General features: G+C 37.3%; 1 protein-coding gene across 1 annotated transcript in view; it reads right to left on the bottom strand.

The window, feature by feature from the left end:
* ATRNL1 (attractin like 1) overlaps nt 1-19,182 on the bottom strand; it is a 431,538-nt gene that overhangs the window by 44,539 nt on the left and 367,817 nt on the right. The window contains exon 28 of the mRNA XM_062496081.1: nt 3,317-3,431. Within this exon, the coding sequence (XP_062352065.1) occupies nt 3,317-3,431 (115 nt within the window). The remainder of the gene's footprint in view (nt 1-3,316; nt 3,432-19,182) is intronic.

Consider the following 19,182-nt stretch of genomic DNA (forward strand, 5'->3'; position numbering starts at 1 on the left):
GTTCTGATTACACAAGTACAATGCACTGAACAAAATACCTGCAGAAAGAAGAAAGCACAGGTTCTATCAGTCAATCCAAACTGAGAAATTTAACTTCAAGTTTTGCATTGATCATTCTAATTTATACTTTGTCTCTAATTTCTTTCACTTAAAAACAGTTACTTCAGTGAATTATAATCGAATTGTTATCTTACACCCAAAAGAAAAAAGGTCTGCTGTGAAACACCTAACCTACTATGATGGCAACGTTTTATGCCTTTCAGGCTTTTCAGGATATTAAATTCTACAAATTGCTGCTTAATTGAAAAAATCCCTTTTTAAAACACAAATCACAATGACTAACGTTTCTTTTTTTTTCAATAAAATCAGTTTTATCAATATTTTGACTGAATCTACATGATCAATCTGTATGAAATCTATCTGAAATCCCAGAATTTAAGTGGCTTAACTGTTGAACTTACGGAATTAGGACTGAGTGCTAAACAATGTTGTTGAAAGTCTGTAATGTTGTGAGTATTTTCTGCAGGAAGCAGAGAACACACAGATCTGCACTGGGACATATGGTCTTTCCTAGAGAAGTTTTTTTGCTGTGCATAGCCTTTGGCCAAAGCCCACCATCTGTAGCTTCAACTTTTCTTCCAATTGCCGGTAAAGGTGAAGTATAGAACATATGTTGCACAAAGAGTAACCTTTACATTAGGATTTAGTTTATTTGATGGTTCATTGTTTTTTGTTGTTGCTTTTTTTTAATATTCAGAGACATTTTTCAACAAAATATCTGTTAATGTAAAACTCAGAAAAGTACAACTCAAATTCAAAGCTTAAAAAATTAGGTATACAACTAAGAACTTCAGTGGAGCATAGGTTAGCTATTTATGTAAAGAATTTGCTTCCTCAGTTTTCGAGAAAATGCAGGACAGAGAGAATACAAGTATTCTCTTCTTACGTTTGGGATGTATGTATAGAAGGAATGAATCCCACACGCTCCCAGTGTGAACTGGGAATGAGTATCTGACATATCATTTAAACAAAGATATTTGGCACACTGTCAGTTCTGTCCTACAGAGATCCCACCGAGCTGGAAAATGGCTGTGTGCAAGCAATAGAGGATTCTAATATTACTTGGCAAGACATAATTACTGAACACATGACTTCCACCTCAGTATCTTTGCTTTTGTCTAACTTAGGAAAACCAACTGCATAGAGAACATGAGTGCTGTTCAAAGTTTCCACATCATTTCCAAAAACCTGGCAGTGTTCACAGCATCTGCTCCCAGGCAGCCCAGGGTACTGCAGGACAGGAATGGAGTGAATCAGCAGATCTTACAGGTATGCCAACAGAATTGCATAATAGCTCCTGCCTGGCCTAGGCATGGTTACATAGAGTAGCAGAACTCATCATGCACAAGAAAAAAATATTATAGCCACATCATCTAATACACTCTAATGGTTGAACCAGCATGGCTGAACACCCCAAGCATTTCCATTCTCTTTTGACCCTGAACAAAGTGAAAGCTGTAGGGATAAATAATTTATATATTTTGAAACACTAAGTGGCTGGAAGGTACCATAATAACAAATGGAAGAATAGCATTTTAAGTATATGCCTGCAAAGTAATGAGAAGACAGGAGGATAAACCATGTTTAAACATGGAACATACCAGGAGGACAAAACATGTTTAAAAAGAGGTGTATTCTTTCACAGGTTGAGAAACATGCAGAATGACACACCTGTTGTGTTGCTGTACCCAAGACCAGTTTCAAAACACGTCTTTGCTTTACACACAGCAAAGATCTACAATTACTTTACAAAGACTACTTTATATGGTAAATAGAAGCTGGTTATGAAGAAACTAAATGAATACATTTTTACTGTAAAGATGTACATAATAGGTAAATTTGAAAGCAACAAAAAACTCTCTCCAAAAAACATTTTAAGCTTCAATTTCAACAATTACTTTTAATTTCCTTTCATAATGTTTCTTCTTGTTGCAAGACTATAAACACCTTCATTTCTTTTTCATTTCCTTAAAACATGAACAGGGAATAAGCTAAACATCCTTCCCTTCTCATTGCTCTCTTCAGAGCACTTACATTTATATATTTCTTCCAGGAAATGTATTTGACAAAGCATCAGTAACACTTTTATTTTCATAGCACTTCCAAAAATGATATTCCAAGCCATAAATGGCATTTTAAGAACTAAGTCCCCATCTCAGAACTCGGAGGGAAAAAATATAACACCCCTTGCCCTCAAAAAATGAACTAAAACTCCCAAATAAATAACAGATAGTGATCAGGCCAAAAGAAGAACACCCAGCTGAGCTTATTTCCAACATAAGTCAACTGAGTTTGCCCTCATCATTACTCAATGCTTTTTAATCTCTTAAATGGATTTTTGAAGGTTAAAAGGATATCTCTTTTGGCTCTTAATGATAAAAGTTAGCCTGAAAGCATATTTTCTGGTTTATTCCTGCATTTTGGGCACATACCATGCAGTCTACTATTTCTGCAAAGGTGCTCATTTTTGGCTCCAGCTCCAGTGAGTTCTGAATGAGTAAACTGGTCACAAGTGCAGTGTGACAATACTGTAAACTTTCTTGTCATGGCCCCTTCACATCACATCATAATAGGCAGTTATTCAAAGGGTTTTATAGATGCAGGTAGGTAGCCCCTGTTCAGGAAGTGTTTTATGAGAATGTTTTTGTACAATGATCTAGCAGAGAAGGTAGGTCACCATCAGAAGTGCTTCCAGATAATGCAAGTGCTACTTTAAAATGAGCTGGGATCACTTCCAAAGTGAACACCTCCCTACAGAAGCATTCACTCACACAATTCCTGGTTTTATCTGACAGGCATTCTGGGAAATAATAGTATTTTAATTGAGTCCCAGCCAGCAAAGCGTTGGGATTTATGGTGCAAACCAGACTGCACTAAGTTTTAGCCTGGAGTGAAAATACTCACTGGTATTCCCTGTACAGCCTCATTTACAGCAGCTTGAACTGAAACCATGGAAGAGGTTGCATATGAATTTTTTTTCCCTGAGAGACAGTGTAGGAGACTATTGACATGCACAGGTATTGCTTCAGGAAGTCCAAATGAAATGTGTCTGGCTTATTCACTGGGTTTTTTATTTGGAGATGACACCAAATTCCCAAGAAAAAATGAAAACACTGGGGCTAAACTTAATATCAGTTTGACCGAGCAGCTCCTGGTATCCATGTGCTGTGCTGTTATTTTGGATCTGTGAGGGTGATTTTACCCAGGCAGAGAGTGTAGAAGGAGACAGACAGCTCAGCCACCACAGCAGCCTTACCTGACTGGCCGGGTGGTGGAACTCCTGATGCTCCCCTGGGCAGGCACAAAAACACCGTCAGGACGGCGGCTCTGTTTCCTGAGCACGGCTCGATGGCAATCGGCTTAGGAGCACCCTGGAAAAGAAACACCCAGTTAACCTCTGAGATTTCCATTCTGTTTTCACTCGTGTGCCTTCAGTTTCTTTTAAGGCACGGTGTAAAATGGTGGGAAGCTATTTTTTTCCTAATTAGTTCTTTGCATTCAAACAGATTGTCTGAACCACGTTAATTGATTTAAAATTGGGCTCTGACAGCCCACGCTGCAGATCTAACCGAACAAAAAAAAAAAAATTACTGAATTTTACAGCTTGCTAAATGTACTAATATCAAATTAAAGCTTAGAAAACAGAAAAATTTTTTGATATGCGCACTGATATCTGAGAGTAGCCAACTCCCCATCTCTATTAAGAAGTATCCACATGAAAGAATTCTGCTTAACAGCATCCATTACCTAGCCTGCCTAAAGCCAAAACCATAAAATGAGAGTAATATATATTATATTATATTATATACCAATAGCTAAAGACAGTCTTGAGATCCCCAGACCAGGAATTCTTTCTTCTCTCTATCTGTCTTGCTAAGGAAAGGATTTCTTCAAGGCAGGACCTTCCTGATTCTTTTTGCATATGCAAAAAATAGGTGCAGTGCTTCTATATTTATATATGCTTAGAAACTCCCTGAACATGTTGCCTGTGTGATAATCACCTTGCTTTATCTTATGTAAAGCTATGGTAGCAGTAGTGTTGATGGCACGGGATTTGTGCTGTTACCAAACTCTCATTAACTATATTGATAATTTAATTCGCAGTTAGCTTTAAGCTAAATGGTTGCTACCATATTGTTCTCGACTTACCAAGGACAGTAGGAGCTGCGAAAAAAAAAACAAAGCAATCCACAAAGGAATAGAATAAAAAGTTTTTAAGATGAAAGTTTACAAAGTACCCACATTTCCGTGTTTCCAAGTTTTGTGTTCACTCAGAGATAGGCATTTCACTTTTAAGAGCTTAAACATTTAGTCAAGCACTAAAGATATTTCTAAACGCATTAGGTCAAAATCAGCATAAGCATTTCTTTCCTTTTCTGTTTGCAAATTTTCTAAATGTCTGTCATGTTCCTAGGCAAAATATGAGTTCGACATTTTGATTCAAAATTCAAAGCCAGAAAACTTTCTGTTTGCATAAAAAATGCAATGTATACATAAATGTCAACTTATTCCAGCACTCTAAGAAAAACTGATAGTTTAGCAAAGTTGAATACATTGCAAAGTACTTGATATAAGGAAAACAAAGGCATTTCCATCATGTAAAGCAATAATAATTTTATATTTTTCTACCTCCAAGTAACCAGCATTTATTAATGCTCAGTGAAAAATAGATAAATACAAATTTTTTTTCCTTCATGGTCACATTTAAAAGGCATTTCTGTAGATTCTTTTAAAGTGACAGCCTTAAAGAAGTTGGGTAAACAATGACATCTAATTTAAAATTGCCATGCCATGGGGAATGACGACTTACATTCACCAAACCTTTACCAAATGATGAAATAGAAAACTAAAACCCCAAAATCTCCAGCTGGTGTTTCTAATGCAAGCAATAGAGCATTTAAGTCAATATTCCTGACTTGTCACAACAGCAAATCAAACAACTATTTGAAAACACAGAGAAAATGAAGTCTTCATTTTAAAATGTAATTGAGAAGACTTTATGCAGACACTAAACTGAAAGGAAAAAATTTACCAGTTGACTTCTAATTTGGTGATTACTTTCTTATAAATCCAAATGGTGGTATTTTCTTTTGCTGTGTAATGTAAACCCTTTGATCAACAGGCCCCATCCTTCTCTGTTTGAAGTTTATACTAATGCTCTTTAAAACACAATTGGAGGAAACGATTTCTGATAAATTTTCTTTCAAAGGACTTCATGCAAAAACAAAATGCTATAAGAATTTTGTGCTTATTTATTCTTCATAAAAAATTATGACTGCAAAAGCAAGGTGTCTTATCTTACCTCACATCATTCAGGTTCCCTAGCAAAATAACACAGTAGCATAGAGCAAATGATAATAATTTAGATAGCCTAAGGTTTGTCAGTTGTTTAAAGATAAATACATAACCACGAATCAAAGTTATTTCACAGGGACGTAACATGTTCTCTGAAATGTGCCATTTATCATGCATTTTCCATGGATTATTTGGAAGAGATAAGGCACAAGTTTGTTTGCCCAAAGCAGTAATCTACCATGATTTACTTGCTAGAATTATCTTTCTTTCTTTTCCCCTTGTACCGAAAGTAACTTCCATGTTTTGCCAAAACCTCAAATGACATTCACAGATTAATAAAACTTTATCAGTGGAAGACATAATAAATAAACACTTCTTTGATGAACTTTTACTCCTATATTCCCTTTTTACATACACTATGACAGAAAGAGGTGTGTCAGCTGGGAAGGTGAAAAAGAAAGTGGCAGAAAACTATGAAGGAATAAAAGGATCAGAGAACATACATTACTATTGATAGGGAAAAAAGAATAGTAACCCAGAGGATATAGAAAGAAGAAATAAGTGGAGAGGGTAGGGATTAAATCAGGCAATTAAAAAAATAGATACAGTTTTATCCACAATTTAAGTGTGTATTCATGCATTTATTTACAGAAAAAAAGTATCAGGAGTCATCTTCATGGGTTCCAAGATGTTTATTACAGAAAAGACTCTACATCCTCCCAGTCTTTTCCTGAAAGTCCTAAAAAGCCAAAGTTCAGCTGTCTGGTGAGTTTATGAGCTTTGGGAAGACTGTTTTGGAAATGTTTCTGTAAGAAATAGATTTGGGCCAACTTTCTTTTTTTGTTTTTGTTTTTTTTTTTGTTTGTTTGTTTGTTTTTGTTTTCTTTCACAGGACAGATGACATTATTACCATTGCTGGCAGAAAAACACTTGGCAGTGTATGCCATGTTCATGATTTACAAAAGAAAGCAGCAAAAGAGGTGAGTATATTTATTTAAGTATCGAAAGCCCCTCCAAATCTTGCATTATTGTATTTTTCTGTTTGGGAATAAAAGGATTGGTCAGATTAAAGAGTGCAGACCAAGGAGAAGATAGGAGGTGGATTCTGTCCCCCTTGGGCAGCAGAGAGCAGTGGCCTGAAGAGGTGAGAAGAGCAGGAGAACCAAGACTCAGGGAATGTTTGAGTAGTTGCTCTAAGTGTTCAGCTCTTAGTGTTCAGCTCTGCATCTCCTCAGGCAAAATGCACTGAAAATTCAGCACCAATTTGTATCTATGAAAATATTCAATACTGTGAATATGGGAAGAGGAAAAGTATAAAGTGTTTTGGTTCTATCTGTATTCCAAGAAGTGGTACCTCTCAGAAGTGCTATAAAACTTTTCATTTTCAGTACTAAATAATACCCCTCTCTATATTTTCTTCAACATTCTAAGCTATGTGCATCCAATTTTTAAAAGTGCATTATTATACCATAAGACAAATACTTCACATAAGACTAAATGGCTCCAAACTCATGCCAAAAAAGCAATTAGAAAATTGAATCAAGGAATTAAGGATTAATGTGAGCATGTTACACCTGTCAGAAGCAATAAGTATTTTGACATGAACAGAATAAAGTTTGACAGTGTGTACAAATACAGATCTGATACATAAATCAAGTATTAAAATGCAAACAGCTCTGCATTAATCAATGTAATGTTTCCTAACTAAAATGGTCTTAGTAGCACTTACAAGAATTCATTATAACAAAACTTCAGCTCTTCTTAAAAAACAGCTTGAATTATACTTTTTATTGTATTAATTAATTATGTCAATTTAAACTTTGTTTTTAATCATACTGTTAAAACAGCATCAATCTCGTGAATTCCACATAAACTAAGCTAGATACCTTGGCAAATAAATAATCAAATCTGTTGTTGCAACAAGATTAGAACCAGACTAGGAATGCAAACAGCCACTTCTCTGTATTTTTAATGTGCAAGACTTTAAAGGAGGGGGAAAAAAGAAAAAAAAAAAACCAAAAGGAGGAAACATAAAATTCAGACTGTTATATTACAAGTATTCACATCTTCATTTGGTCTCAGCTTCTGGTGCTTTTCCTAAATTCTTTGGTAATTTTCTGAGTTACTTTATTTATTTGGGATACACGTCTCAGATTCCAAAATGCACTTGAGTACCCAGGTTGGATTTTGGTCAAATTCAGATGCCTCCATGCAAATTCAAAAGCCTCAAAAACCAGTTAGTCTTACTATTGGTATTAAAAATTTCCCAAGATTTGAAAGTCATCTCTACCTGCCAGGCACATTTTGGTCTCTTCAGTGCCCGCTCAGGATTCACTGCCATTCCTGCAGCTGCCCTGGATGTTGAGCCTGATCAATGTAGCTGTTCCCAAAACATCCTTATCAAATCAGATTTTTACATTGCAGTTGTGGCCACTTTCTTTTAAAAGACAGTAGAAAGCAGAGATTAACTCTGTTTTTTTATGGTAAGAGGATGAACCCTGGTTACCCTGTTCTCCTTTTAATAAATGCAGGTTTGAGGTGAAATTCTCTGACCTACAACTGAAGTATCAGATGCTGTGAGTGTTCTGACCATTTTCAGTGCAGTAAAGGCAGATTTCTCAGCAATGCTAAGAAAAGAAAAGAAAATTCACCCTCTCAAAATCACAAAATTCCACTGATATCATTTGGCCAGGGCTTTTTTGGCCATTCTCCTGAAGAAACTCCAACTGTCCTCAGTGCAGCTATCCTTCCAGGAGAGGGAGATGGCAGAGTCCCACCTGTAGACAACCTCCATCCAACCTGATTCTTTCCATGGTCATTTACCAAGAGAATCAAACCTAGCAGTAACGTCAGAAGAAAGAAGCAGCACTGTTTGCTCCTCCCAGCAAAATCCCACCACTTTCACAGCACCTGCTGCTGCCCCAAGGAGAACCTGACATTCCCAGAGTGATGGAGCTAAGGCAAAGCCTTAGCCAGAAACAAAGCCTGCCATCAGCACTGCTGGTTCTGTAGACTGCCAATGCTACTCCACACTACTATTCCAAGTGTTGGGTGAACTAATGAACTAATGCTCATCAATAAACTTTTGAGTTTGAGCTTCCCATCCACCCACAAGTTTTGATAATTTTCTTTGCAGATTTGTTCAATGAGTAATGAGCTTTAATGATAGTGCAATCCAAAAAAAAAAAAAAAAAAGAAGAAGCTTTCACAAAACATCATTTGTGTGAGGGAGAAGTAGAAATATACTTCAGGAAACACAGAATAAATAAAATAAACAATAAACAATAAATGGGGTATTGAACATTGCTTGTGGCTGGTGGAAGAAACACCAGTTCTTTATGTGACTCCAGGGTTTTACAGAAATTCTGAGCATCTACAGAAGACTTTCATTTAATACATCACATAAAGTTCCTCTCTTGCAATTAGTGAGTGGAAAGCTTCACCTCATTTAAACCTACAAGAATGGCTCAGAGCCCAAGTGTCCTCAGCACTCTGAGTTTCTACACTGCACCTTCTTTTGCCTGAGGATTTCTAAGTGATTTCTAGTTTTGTCTAATGAGATCCCACTAACCTATGGGAGGTACATAACCACATTACCAACAGCAGCAAAAGCTGGTGAACTTTTTGTTGTACCTTGTAATTTTTTTACCTATACTGGAAGATACTCGAGGCAACTGCCTCGCTTCTGTCACTGAGTCATCCAGCTGCACCAAGCTACTGGGAGGACTCCACCAACCCTACCAGCCCTTCAGAATGAACAAGTTTCCCCTGAAAACTTCTAGCATGTCTAATAAAGCTGAGATCAACATGTTTATTGATAATCAAATGCAACCCGACCAAAATTACACTAATATTTCTCATTACTTTTCCAACAGCAAATTATCTTTCTGTTGTAATTCTGCCCCACTGTTTTTTCAGAACACAAATCATTAATTTCCTTGTTTCAAAATAGAAATGGAAAACTCAGACTTTACTGGAGCATTACTTTCCATGAGAAAATCACTGGAAATGAACAATAAATAGAATACATGATGATTACAAAGCTGTTATTATGGCCCCAGTGCACAAACTGCATTGTTATCCTTCGATTTATTGTCTTGCTTCTCTATCTCAGCTCTAACAAAGACAGACTGCAAACTTTCATGTAGTCTTTTCTGAGTAGAATATGGTTGCTAGTTCTGCACAGATCTTAAATTTATATATTAGTCTTAAAATGTTTAAGCTCAGAAGAATAATATTTTTGTTATAAGAATTATGTTTATTTACAACAGTTACTCCCAGTTAATCTAGTAAGGGACTTCATTTCAAAACCTAATACTATGTCATGTAGCATTTCATTAGCAAGAGAGTTATGAATTGACATTTTGATTAAAACTGATTTATTAAGACCAAGATACAAGAAACACCTGCAGATACATTTATTTTAAGTGGGGTTTCCAGAAAGAACTCCTTATCAGGTTTGCTTTTCAGATTTTGTCCTACTGCCTAGAGATTGCTTTTCCTGAACTGTGACATCAGTGTGCACCATCCTGGAATTTTCTTGATTTTCACGAGTGGCTGAACAGAGCACAAGGCATTGAAGCTAAGTTAAAACATCAGCAGCTGCAAGGAATTCAACATTGCATTTCTTTATCTGTGTGCCCATGTATGCAGTTCCCCATGTCTTCATACTGTTAAATAAACTTGATTTTACTTTACTATTACATCTTGCCCATTAATGAGGGTAATTCCAGGTTAATATGGAAAATATTGAACATAACTTAGAGTGGATGGTGTGTGTAGTAGTTGTACTGGATTACTGCCAGGAATATTCCCTAGAGCTTCCAGAATATTCCCCTATTAAGCTCTTTAATTCTGATTAAAGGCTGGCAGTGACAGCGTCCAGTTTGTGAAAAGAAATTTATTTTGGCAGCATCCAGGTACATCCTGTTGGGAAAAGCACCTGAGACTGTGTGTCTGTGGCATATTCCAGGAATCAAGTATCCCCAGGTACCTTCCTGTAAATTCTTCTGACTACCATCCTGTAAGTCAAAGTGGTGCTGTGCAGTGAAGTGATGCTAATGGGCATTTGTTTCCCAGATGGGCATATCTGCTGGATCTCCAAGGATTAGAAATGAGAAGTAGAGAATTCTATTATTCCTTTACAATTCAGCCTTAAAGACTCATCCATGAAAAGTCATTTCCCTAAGGAGGAATGACTGACAGTCCATCACTGTTTGAGCTTGGGCTGCTCACTTAAGAGCAGAGTCACTCCCATATGTCACAATGGGTTAATCTTACCCTAGACTGCCTGTAGAAGAGGACATGGTCCCCTCAGAGCCACTACCAACTTTCCAGGGCTGAGAAACATAAAGTACAAGGCACAGTTTAAATTCTGCCTCACTTGCAGGCTGACAGTGTGGCTGTGGTAATAGGCAGGGCTAAGCATGAGCACAGTACAGGTTGCTTTCATGGGGAACAAGCAAACTGAACCAGCTGCAGCTTTTGAAATGTCCATGAAGAGCCCAGAAGAGCTGTCCTTTGCTTGGAGGGGGATCTAAAGTTTCAATCTGTCATTGTGACAGTGAAACTCAGACAGAAGGCAGAAGTTCTAACAGGTACCTTTTGTAACTGCAGAGACCTTATTCCTGTAGCTCTGCAGCACCCTAGAGTCATAAAAGATAAGGTTTGATCATCATTTAGGAGATCTATGTCAGACATGAGGGTTAGGAAAGGCAAGTGTCATAAAAGGATTATGCTATATTTTGCATTTCTTGCAAAATTGGAAAGAAAAAGCAGTACCCTGTATGTCATCCAAAATACAGTTTTAGTGAACTTTTTTCTCAACAATGCCTTTTCAAGTTCTTTTTTAACCTCCTGGCCATATGCAGGATGCCTAGTGAATGATAAATTAAAACATTTCTACCTGGAATTGTAATAATAAAAAAGAGAACTAAATCAAGACATTGTGAAAACTAGCTGTCAGCAGAAGGGATTAAAGTGCAAACTTGGCAATATTCTTAACGCAGGAAAAAATTGTTAATGGCTCTAGAATAACAAATTGCTTTCTATCATGACAACTTACACAGCTCACAGACTAGGGAATATATGGAGGACACAAACGGAAGTCTAAAAGCATGACATAGCTTTTATTTTCATTGTTCTTGCCATGGCCCAAGGACAGCTGTAAAGTGTGTACACCAGAGCCAAAACCATGCTGAAACAAATGATCCCTATTTAAGATTTGAAAGTCTACAGAAGTTTTCATTCCAGTGAGTGCATGTGGACATTGTGGATCTGATCATAGCTGCTCCAGCAGCAGGAAGAGCAATGATAAATAAAAGATTTCTGTTATCCAAGGAAAAGGTATGAGATGGCAGCAAAAGGGAGCCTGGTTTTGCTGTTACATGGTGGTAGCAGCAGCATGTGCTAAACTGCTTTGGCAGTGCTTGCTGCCTGCAAGGGAAGAAGGGAGAGGGCAGGTTGGCAGGAGTGTGAAAGCACAAACCAAACCTTGTCTAAGGTGTTGAAAGATGTAACTCACTTTCCTCTCCTGAGGACCTCCATCACCTACTCTGACCATTCACCAATTTGAAAACATAAATGAATTGTTTTTCACTCTAATCTTATGAATTAATTCAAATCCTAAGTATCAACTGTTTAAATCAGCACAGCACTCGAGTAGAAGCAGAACTATTTTGATTTACACCAGCTGCAAATCTGACACTGTTATTCATTTATTAATAGTGTCCTTGAAAAATCCTGCAAATAAACTCAAGCTCAAGTATTATCACTTTATGTTGCTTTCTAAGATGCTCCCCATCAAGATTGTTAGTACTTACCGTGCTCATATTCAGAATATCACTAAAAATGCACCAAAGAAATGGAAGCTACAGGATCTAATCTGACAAATAATTAGACACATGAGAATTAGTGCTTGGAGAAACTTTGCATTATAGCAAACACAATTACTTGCATGAATGAAACAATTTATTCTTGTTACTCATGTTAGCTCAACATATCTGATGGAAGACTGTTTTTAAAGAGACAGTATTTGCTATTAAAAAAAAGGAAATAAGTCTGCTCCTTTAAATTATTACAAAACCTGTATAACTTGTACTAAGTATAGAGTATACAGTATAAAGTATTTGGTGAACCCCACCTAAATGGAAAGTAAGTGGGTCTATTTTTTTTTGGGGGGGGGGGGGGAGGGGGGATTGGGTGATTTTGTTGCTTTTAGGTTTTTTGCTTTTATTTTGTTTTTTTGTTTGTTTGTTTTTGTTTTTTTTTTCCTTGTGTGTGGGTGGGGATTTTTTGTTTTGGTTTTTTGTTGGTTGTTTTTAGGTTTTTTTGGGGTTTTTTATTTGTTCGTTTGGGGTATTTTTGTTACCATATTCCAAGCTTGTATTCACTCTTGGGCATTGCTAGCCAAAAATGAGTGCTATGGAAACACAGCCCAGCTCAACTCACCCTTCTTTTCCAGTCATATTTCCTATGGCACAGCAGAACTTCTAATTATGTCATATATTTATTATTCTCTTCATTAAGGTGGTACTCAGCTACCACCAACAAAAACAATGATTCACATTAAATTCTATACTCCCAATCCTTATTGCATGAAAGTATTTATTTTGCTTCAGAAAAATGTTCTCTCTTAAAATTTAGCAGCAGTGATGATGATTTTAGCATCTTATCTTCAAAAGAAACACCATATCCACAGCACTCACTGACCACCTTTTTGATAGAGTTGCTTTGAAAATTCATAAATGTGTGAACTTTTCATTGGAGTTTCCCTCAGAGCCTTGCAATCCATTACGATTTGTACTCTATCCATACATTCTCCATATCTTACCAAATGATTTCTCTTCCCATAAGTTTATGCATAAAATTTAAATCACTGAAAACTAAAGCAATGTTTGTCCTGTACATCAGTCAACAGAACAGTATAACACATTTACTTTTGGTCTCTGTGTAAACTCTGATTTATTTTAGCAGTGACTAAAGGATAAAGGGGCAGATTACTCATTTTACCATTACTTTCTGATTCCTCTTCCCTTCCCCACCCCTCCCCAACTCCTTTCCCAGACCTATGGAAATAAATGCTCTGTATCAAATGCCACTGGCTAACAATAAGCAGAAGGAGCAAGAACTTATTTACTTCAGCAAGGGTTGAGATTTGAGATCAGTCACCAAGCAGATGTTATTTCTGAAGCTGAAAGTATTCATGATCGTTGTTACTATAGAAACCAAGCTTTGTAAAATATTCCAAACAAACACTTCTTTATTACCCTGCGTTGTAACTACAGCGCTCTGCATTAAGGCTGCATCCCACAGTAAGTTTTCAACTGCGCACATTCTCTTTCTGGTTTCTGTGGTCTTAGAAGAGATTGTATCACAGTACCAGCCATCCATAAAATGACAAACACTGTACCCATTCAGCACTAAACTCCTGTCTCTTTCATTTCCCCCCTCCTGTGGGCAGCCACTCAAATCAGTGTTTCCCTGTTCAGCAACAGAAAAAACAGGAACCCACTGCTAATTCCTGTGGTTAGATCAGCAGCACAAAACCAGCAGTGGTTACTAAATGCCAGCCCCAGACTCTTTAGCAATCAAACCATTCTTCATTCTTAGTAGACTTTGTGAAGCCCGCGCGTCACACAGAAGGCATCTCTCATGCCTGTCGTGTCATAACCACGGGTTTGAGACTTGCTGCTCTCTTTGTTCATCCTACTGGAAGAGAGAAAGTTTGCATCCCAGTTCCAGTGAGGATGGTGGGGCTTCAGCACTGCAGGATCCCTGGCTACGAGTGCATCGCCAGGGAGAGGGCACAGATGTCAGTGCTGGGGGACCTGGGAGCACCATGCCCTCTGACATGGTGGGAAGGGGCAGGTGAAATCCCATACCTGTGCTTGGAACTTTTAACCACCTCTCCCCCTTGCTACAATTCAGATTCCACAGATGGGAAGCAGGAAAATTGCAAGGGAGGAGGGAGCAGGGCAAATTGCAAGCAGAGGTTAAGAAGTGGCAGCTGGCTTCTTATAACACAGGGTAAGGAAAACTGTCCTTAAGGTTATGCAAGGAAATTAGAAGGAGTTTTATTACAGAATGAATGTACCATGTGGACACAGTGAATATTCTTTGTCTGAGGCCTGTCTCCTTTTACAGCGAAGTTCTTACAAAGCATAAAATGATACTAGTATTTCAAAATACAGGTATGTTCAAGACAGGTATGGTCACAACTTCTGATTTTTTCAATTAAAATTACAAAGCCATTTTCATCCTCAACTTACTGCCATGTGCTCATAGTCTCCTTTAACTTTTTATGGTGTTCTTCTGTTCAAACAGGACAATTTTATCCAAATCTTTCAGAAACTTCTCAGTTATCTTTGAGATGTGTGACAATTACATTTTATCCCTAATACCAGTTCCATCCAGGGCTTACAATTTAATTTAAAACTTGGCCTTGACTCAGGTAACATTAAGGATTTCTGCTTTTCATTATTGTAAAACAAATCTGTTTTAAAATACAGCGATGCAATCAGAGCACAATTAGATTTCCATAAGAATATACAGAAGTATGGGACTGTGTGTGCCACTGGCATCTATTATAACACACCAGAGCAGGAAAGCATTAAGCAGAAGAGCACAACCAAAGAGCCAGCTAAAGAGTTTTAGTTGTGGTGATTTGCTCTCTTGCAATGGTATGTTGAAGATAATAGTAAAATCAAAAATATGTATAGAAGATTTTAAGCGTGAGAACTGTGTGGCATAAGATATTCTGGAAAAAGGTCACAGACAAAGAAGGCATGTTTTATGAAGATAGAGCTTCAATTTGGAAGCGACTGTGTGGGACAGAATACAGAGAATGCAATAAAGTCATGGCACTTGTCCTGGTGGAGCAATGCCCAGAGAGGGAAGTGCTGCAGTTAAATACTGTGGTTACAGGAAGGTTAAGGGTCCAGAGAACACACAAGCTCTCTTCACTGGCAGCTGTCTATGGATACTCAGAACATCTTCAAAGATTTTGTGTCTGTGAAGTAGGCTGTGCTTTCTCCATGGAGGAGGAATTATGGATGGCTGGCCTAACGTGGGCAAAGCCAAATCCTCTGGATAGAGGCACTCAAGGGATGACAACAGCCATGCAAGGGATCCAACTGCCTCCTACTTCCCAGCTTCACTGAGTAAGCTCCATTTGAGGACACATTGTCTTAAGGTGACTTTTCCCAAACCTATGGAATTGCACATATATGCAGATAGGCTACCCAAAAAACCTGTCATCGTTTCTTACTGTGCTATCAGAAATCTGTGGAATACGATGTTGGAGGAAAAATTTAAGCATAATAAAAGCTACGTCAAAGACCTTGAATTAAAAATCTTCTTGAAAACCTCCTCAGTCCCAGACAGAGCTATTTCTCATAATTCCCCAAATGTCTATTGAAATGAGTTGCACTAAAAGGTTCTAGAGCCATCAATATATTTAAAAATTTAATCGATGTCTTTTAGTTCTCTTTGACCATAAATTGCCAGAATGGTTTCTACTCTCTCCAGTTTCCTTGTCCCTGATTTTCTGCTGTGACATTTCTGGATGTCTTCCAGTTCTGATTGTTGTAAAGTCCTTGTTTTTACAAAATCACCTAGTGTAGAAATTTGCAATTCCAAACACTATCTTTTTTGGTCCGTTTATCAGCTAACACTCTTTGCTCAAGCAATCTTTGCCCTTCACATTCCAATTGGTTTTGTCCTTATTCAAACTTCTATGAATTTACCATAAGTAATGTAATCTAAAACATAGCTTAATATTTTTCTTCATTTAAGAAAAAAATTATCTTCAGGCAATCTTCAGTGACAAGAAGTATCTGAACATACACATAATGACAGGCTTAATTTGGATCATTAACATTTCACCCATTCAGTCTTTAAAATATTGAGGTTTATCTTTATATTTTCTTTTTATATTTAAAACATTTTTTTATGTTCATATGAAAGGCCTCTATATTTATAATTTTCCTCCAGCTTGCCTGGTTTTGTTCATTAGAGTTTCCTAATTTTCTGTGAACTGCTGAGCAAGCTGAAAATTTTAATTGGATATATCACTTTATTTTTTCTTGTAAGAACCTTCTTATTAAAGGCTACTCATGTAGATGATACAGATGTTAATCAACTTGCATCTGTCCTTCCAAAAGATTCAGCTAGGTCCCTAATTAACCATCTGTGAACAAACCCTTGCTGGATAACAGGGCTCAGGCATTCCTTGTGAGGTAGCAAAGGCTGCTCAGGGCCTCTTGTTACCTCTCAGCTCTGCTGTAAATATTTGACTTCTTTCAATATACAGAAAGTAATTGGAAAAAGACAAGTGACTCACAGTCTAGATTGCAGATCACTGGATTCTCTCTAATTGAGTCATTGTTATTATGAGAAAGCTTTAAAAATTGGAGGTGTCTGTTGCTCCCAGGAGGTGTCAGGTGCTTTAGCAGTGCTAAGAGCTGTGTATTCCAGAGCTGTACGAAGCCAGGCTAGAGAAGACCATAGATTTCCTATGATGAAAGTCATCAGAGCCAGTCTTTAAAAATAAACTTACTTCCACAGATATTTTTTTTTTCTCACCCCCAGAAAGAAGAGCACATTATTGCCAAGATCCTGGTTTTCCAGAACACCAACAGTCACTAGAAAATTCTTTTACATTTTTGATTTTTTAATCAATATTATTCAGTCTCTTTTAAGACTGTTTTCAAAGCTCACATCTTCCTGGCTTTATTACACTAGCACTTTGTACACTCTGCAGTAGTCACAAGAGTTTCTCTCCAGCTTCAAGAAGGGTTACTAAGCTCCCTAATAAATCTGGTCTCACAACCTCCTTGGGAGCACATGGATACTTCATGTGCCAGTGCAATAAGAGTATCCTTTTTTCCCTATAATATATTTGGCATAATATACTTAAAGCACTCTATATTTATATCTATCCTGCTCCCAGCATGCTGTTATGGACCACATCTGCTGACAAAGACTTGATGCACACCCTGTAGCTCTTTTCTTATGGGCTGCTCACAGCCCTGACAGAGACAGACACTGTTATTGTCCATGCTTAGGAGCAATTTCTAGCACAAAAGGAAACCATGTTCTCTGTTCTTACAAGCAGATAACTCACTGACGTGTGTCAGGAGGCATTATTCATTTTTACCACACAGAAGCCCATCAAGGGTGCCACTCAATCACATGGAAGGGATTACAGCTACTCTGAGGCACTTCCAGTCCTGCCATCATATCTATTTCTCATCCTTCCCTCTTCTGTTCAGTACCTTACTATAAATTACAGGTATTACCTACATGGCTTCTAATCCACACCTAAAAAGATTTTGTGTGATGACCACAAATACTGAACCATCTGCACAAAACACCTGGAAGTGACTGTTTTTCCACAGCATGTCCTGTGAGCAGGAAGCATGACAGAATCCACAAAACTTGGCACACATGACTTTAGAGGCAGATACTCATTTTGATCTAGCACTAATATTTCAGTGGCACTGTTTTATGCTTTCCACCAACATTTCAGCAAGGGATCATTGTGACTCTCATGTTCAAAGAACTTTATTTTGTCTTTAACTCTCCAATTGATAGAATTGTTTTCTGAACAGCTCTTGTATGTAATTAGGTCTCTATTATATAGTTTTTAAGAGCTGAGAAGGATCGTTAGGAGCTGAAAAGAAAATAAAGACATAAAATGAACTTGTTAATCACCAAAGGTTGAAAACAAAAATTTATGAAGGGAGAAAGCAGAGCCACAAATCAGACATCTAATCTTTTCCTGCAGTTCTATGTTTCTCTGACTCAGTGACCTCCCTCAAGATCCAGATTTGTTACAGCACATCCATTTCATATTGATTGCAACAGATTGTGTAACACGAGACATCTTGTCTTTGCAATTTTCCAGATTCTACTGAAAGTAAACTCATCAAATCATCTAAAAACATGTTACCAGAGCTCTTCAATATTGCATCTATCACATATTTCCTTCCCATTACCATGTACATGCAGATGATTAAATTAATGCTCTCCTGTATCCCACACAGACCACCACCACAGCTGTTGTGTCAGATATAATTCATTGAACCTCTGCTCACCTGCTCCACAAAAAAAACCTTCTCTTTGGGAGACATAGACTGATTTTAAAAATATCTAAATGTCTTTTGTAACAGTTTTTTCCAGCTCTAAATGCCAAGGCACTTCTCAGTTTTAAGTATCTGGAAACTATCTAAAAGCTCATGGCACATACACTTGATATTTCGCTTAGCACCAGTGAGCACTTTTGGGTCTCCTACCTAATGGTCCTAGGAGCTGGAAATTAAAAGGTTGGATAACTCAAATTGGGAGATTCACAGCATTTCACTAAGATACACAACGCCTGCTTTGGGTCTTTCTATTTAGGGTGAAACAAATGAAGGCATTATCTTATAATCTAAGAATATGAGAAGCAAACCCATACCAGTCTCTAATTTCCATTTTTTTTTTCTGCTGTGAAACATGTAGCATATGCATAATGTATGTGATCTACAGAGCTTTTATTGATGATCGTTTGGTGTGATCTATATCTCATATATTGCTCATTTGTGAGTAATGCAAGTCCTCCCAAACTTTTGCTCACACACATAGAAAAGATGAAAACATGCAATGAATATCCCTTGAAGGCCACATTATTCCTGAATGTCACAGCTTATGCAAGTCCTCCTGAAAAAAGCATAGAAATTACTGATATCACAAATTACCCACTCAAAGTAATTTAGAAATATGAATTTTTTTCCCCTCAGAAGAGTTTTGGGTTTTCTTTTTTTTTTCTTTTTTTTTTTTTTTGCT

Source organism: Cinclus cinclus, chromosome 7, assembly GCF_963662255.1.
Source record: "Cinclus cinclus chromosome 7, bCinCin1.1, whole genome shotgun sequence".
Classification (NCBI taxonomy): domain Eukaryota; kingdom Metazoa; phylum Chordata; class Aves; order Passeriformes; family Cinclidae; genus Cinclus; species Cinclus cinclus.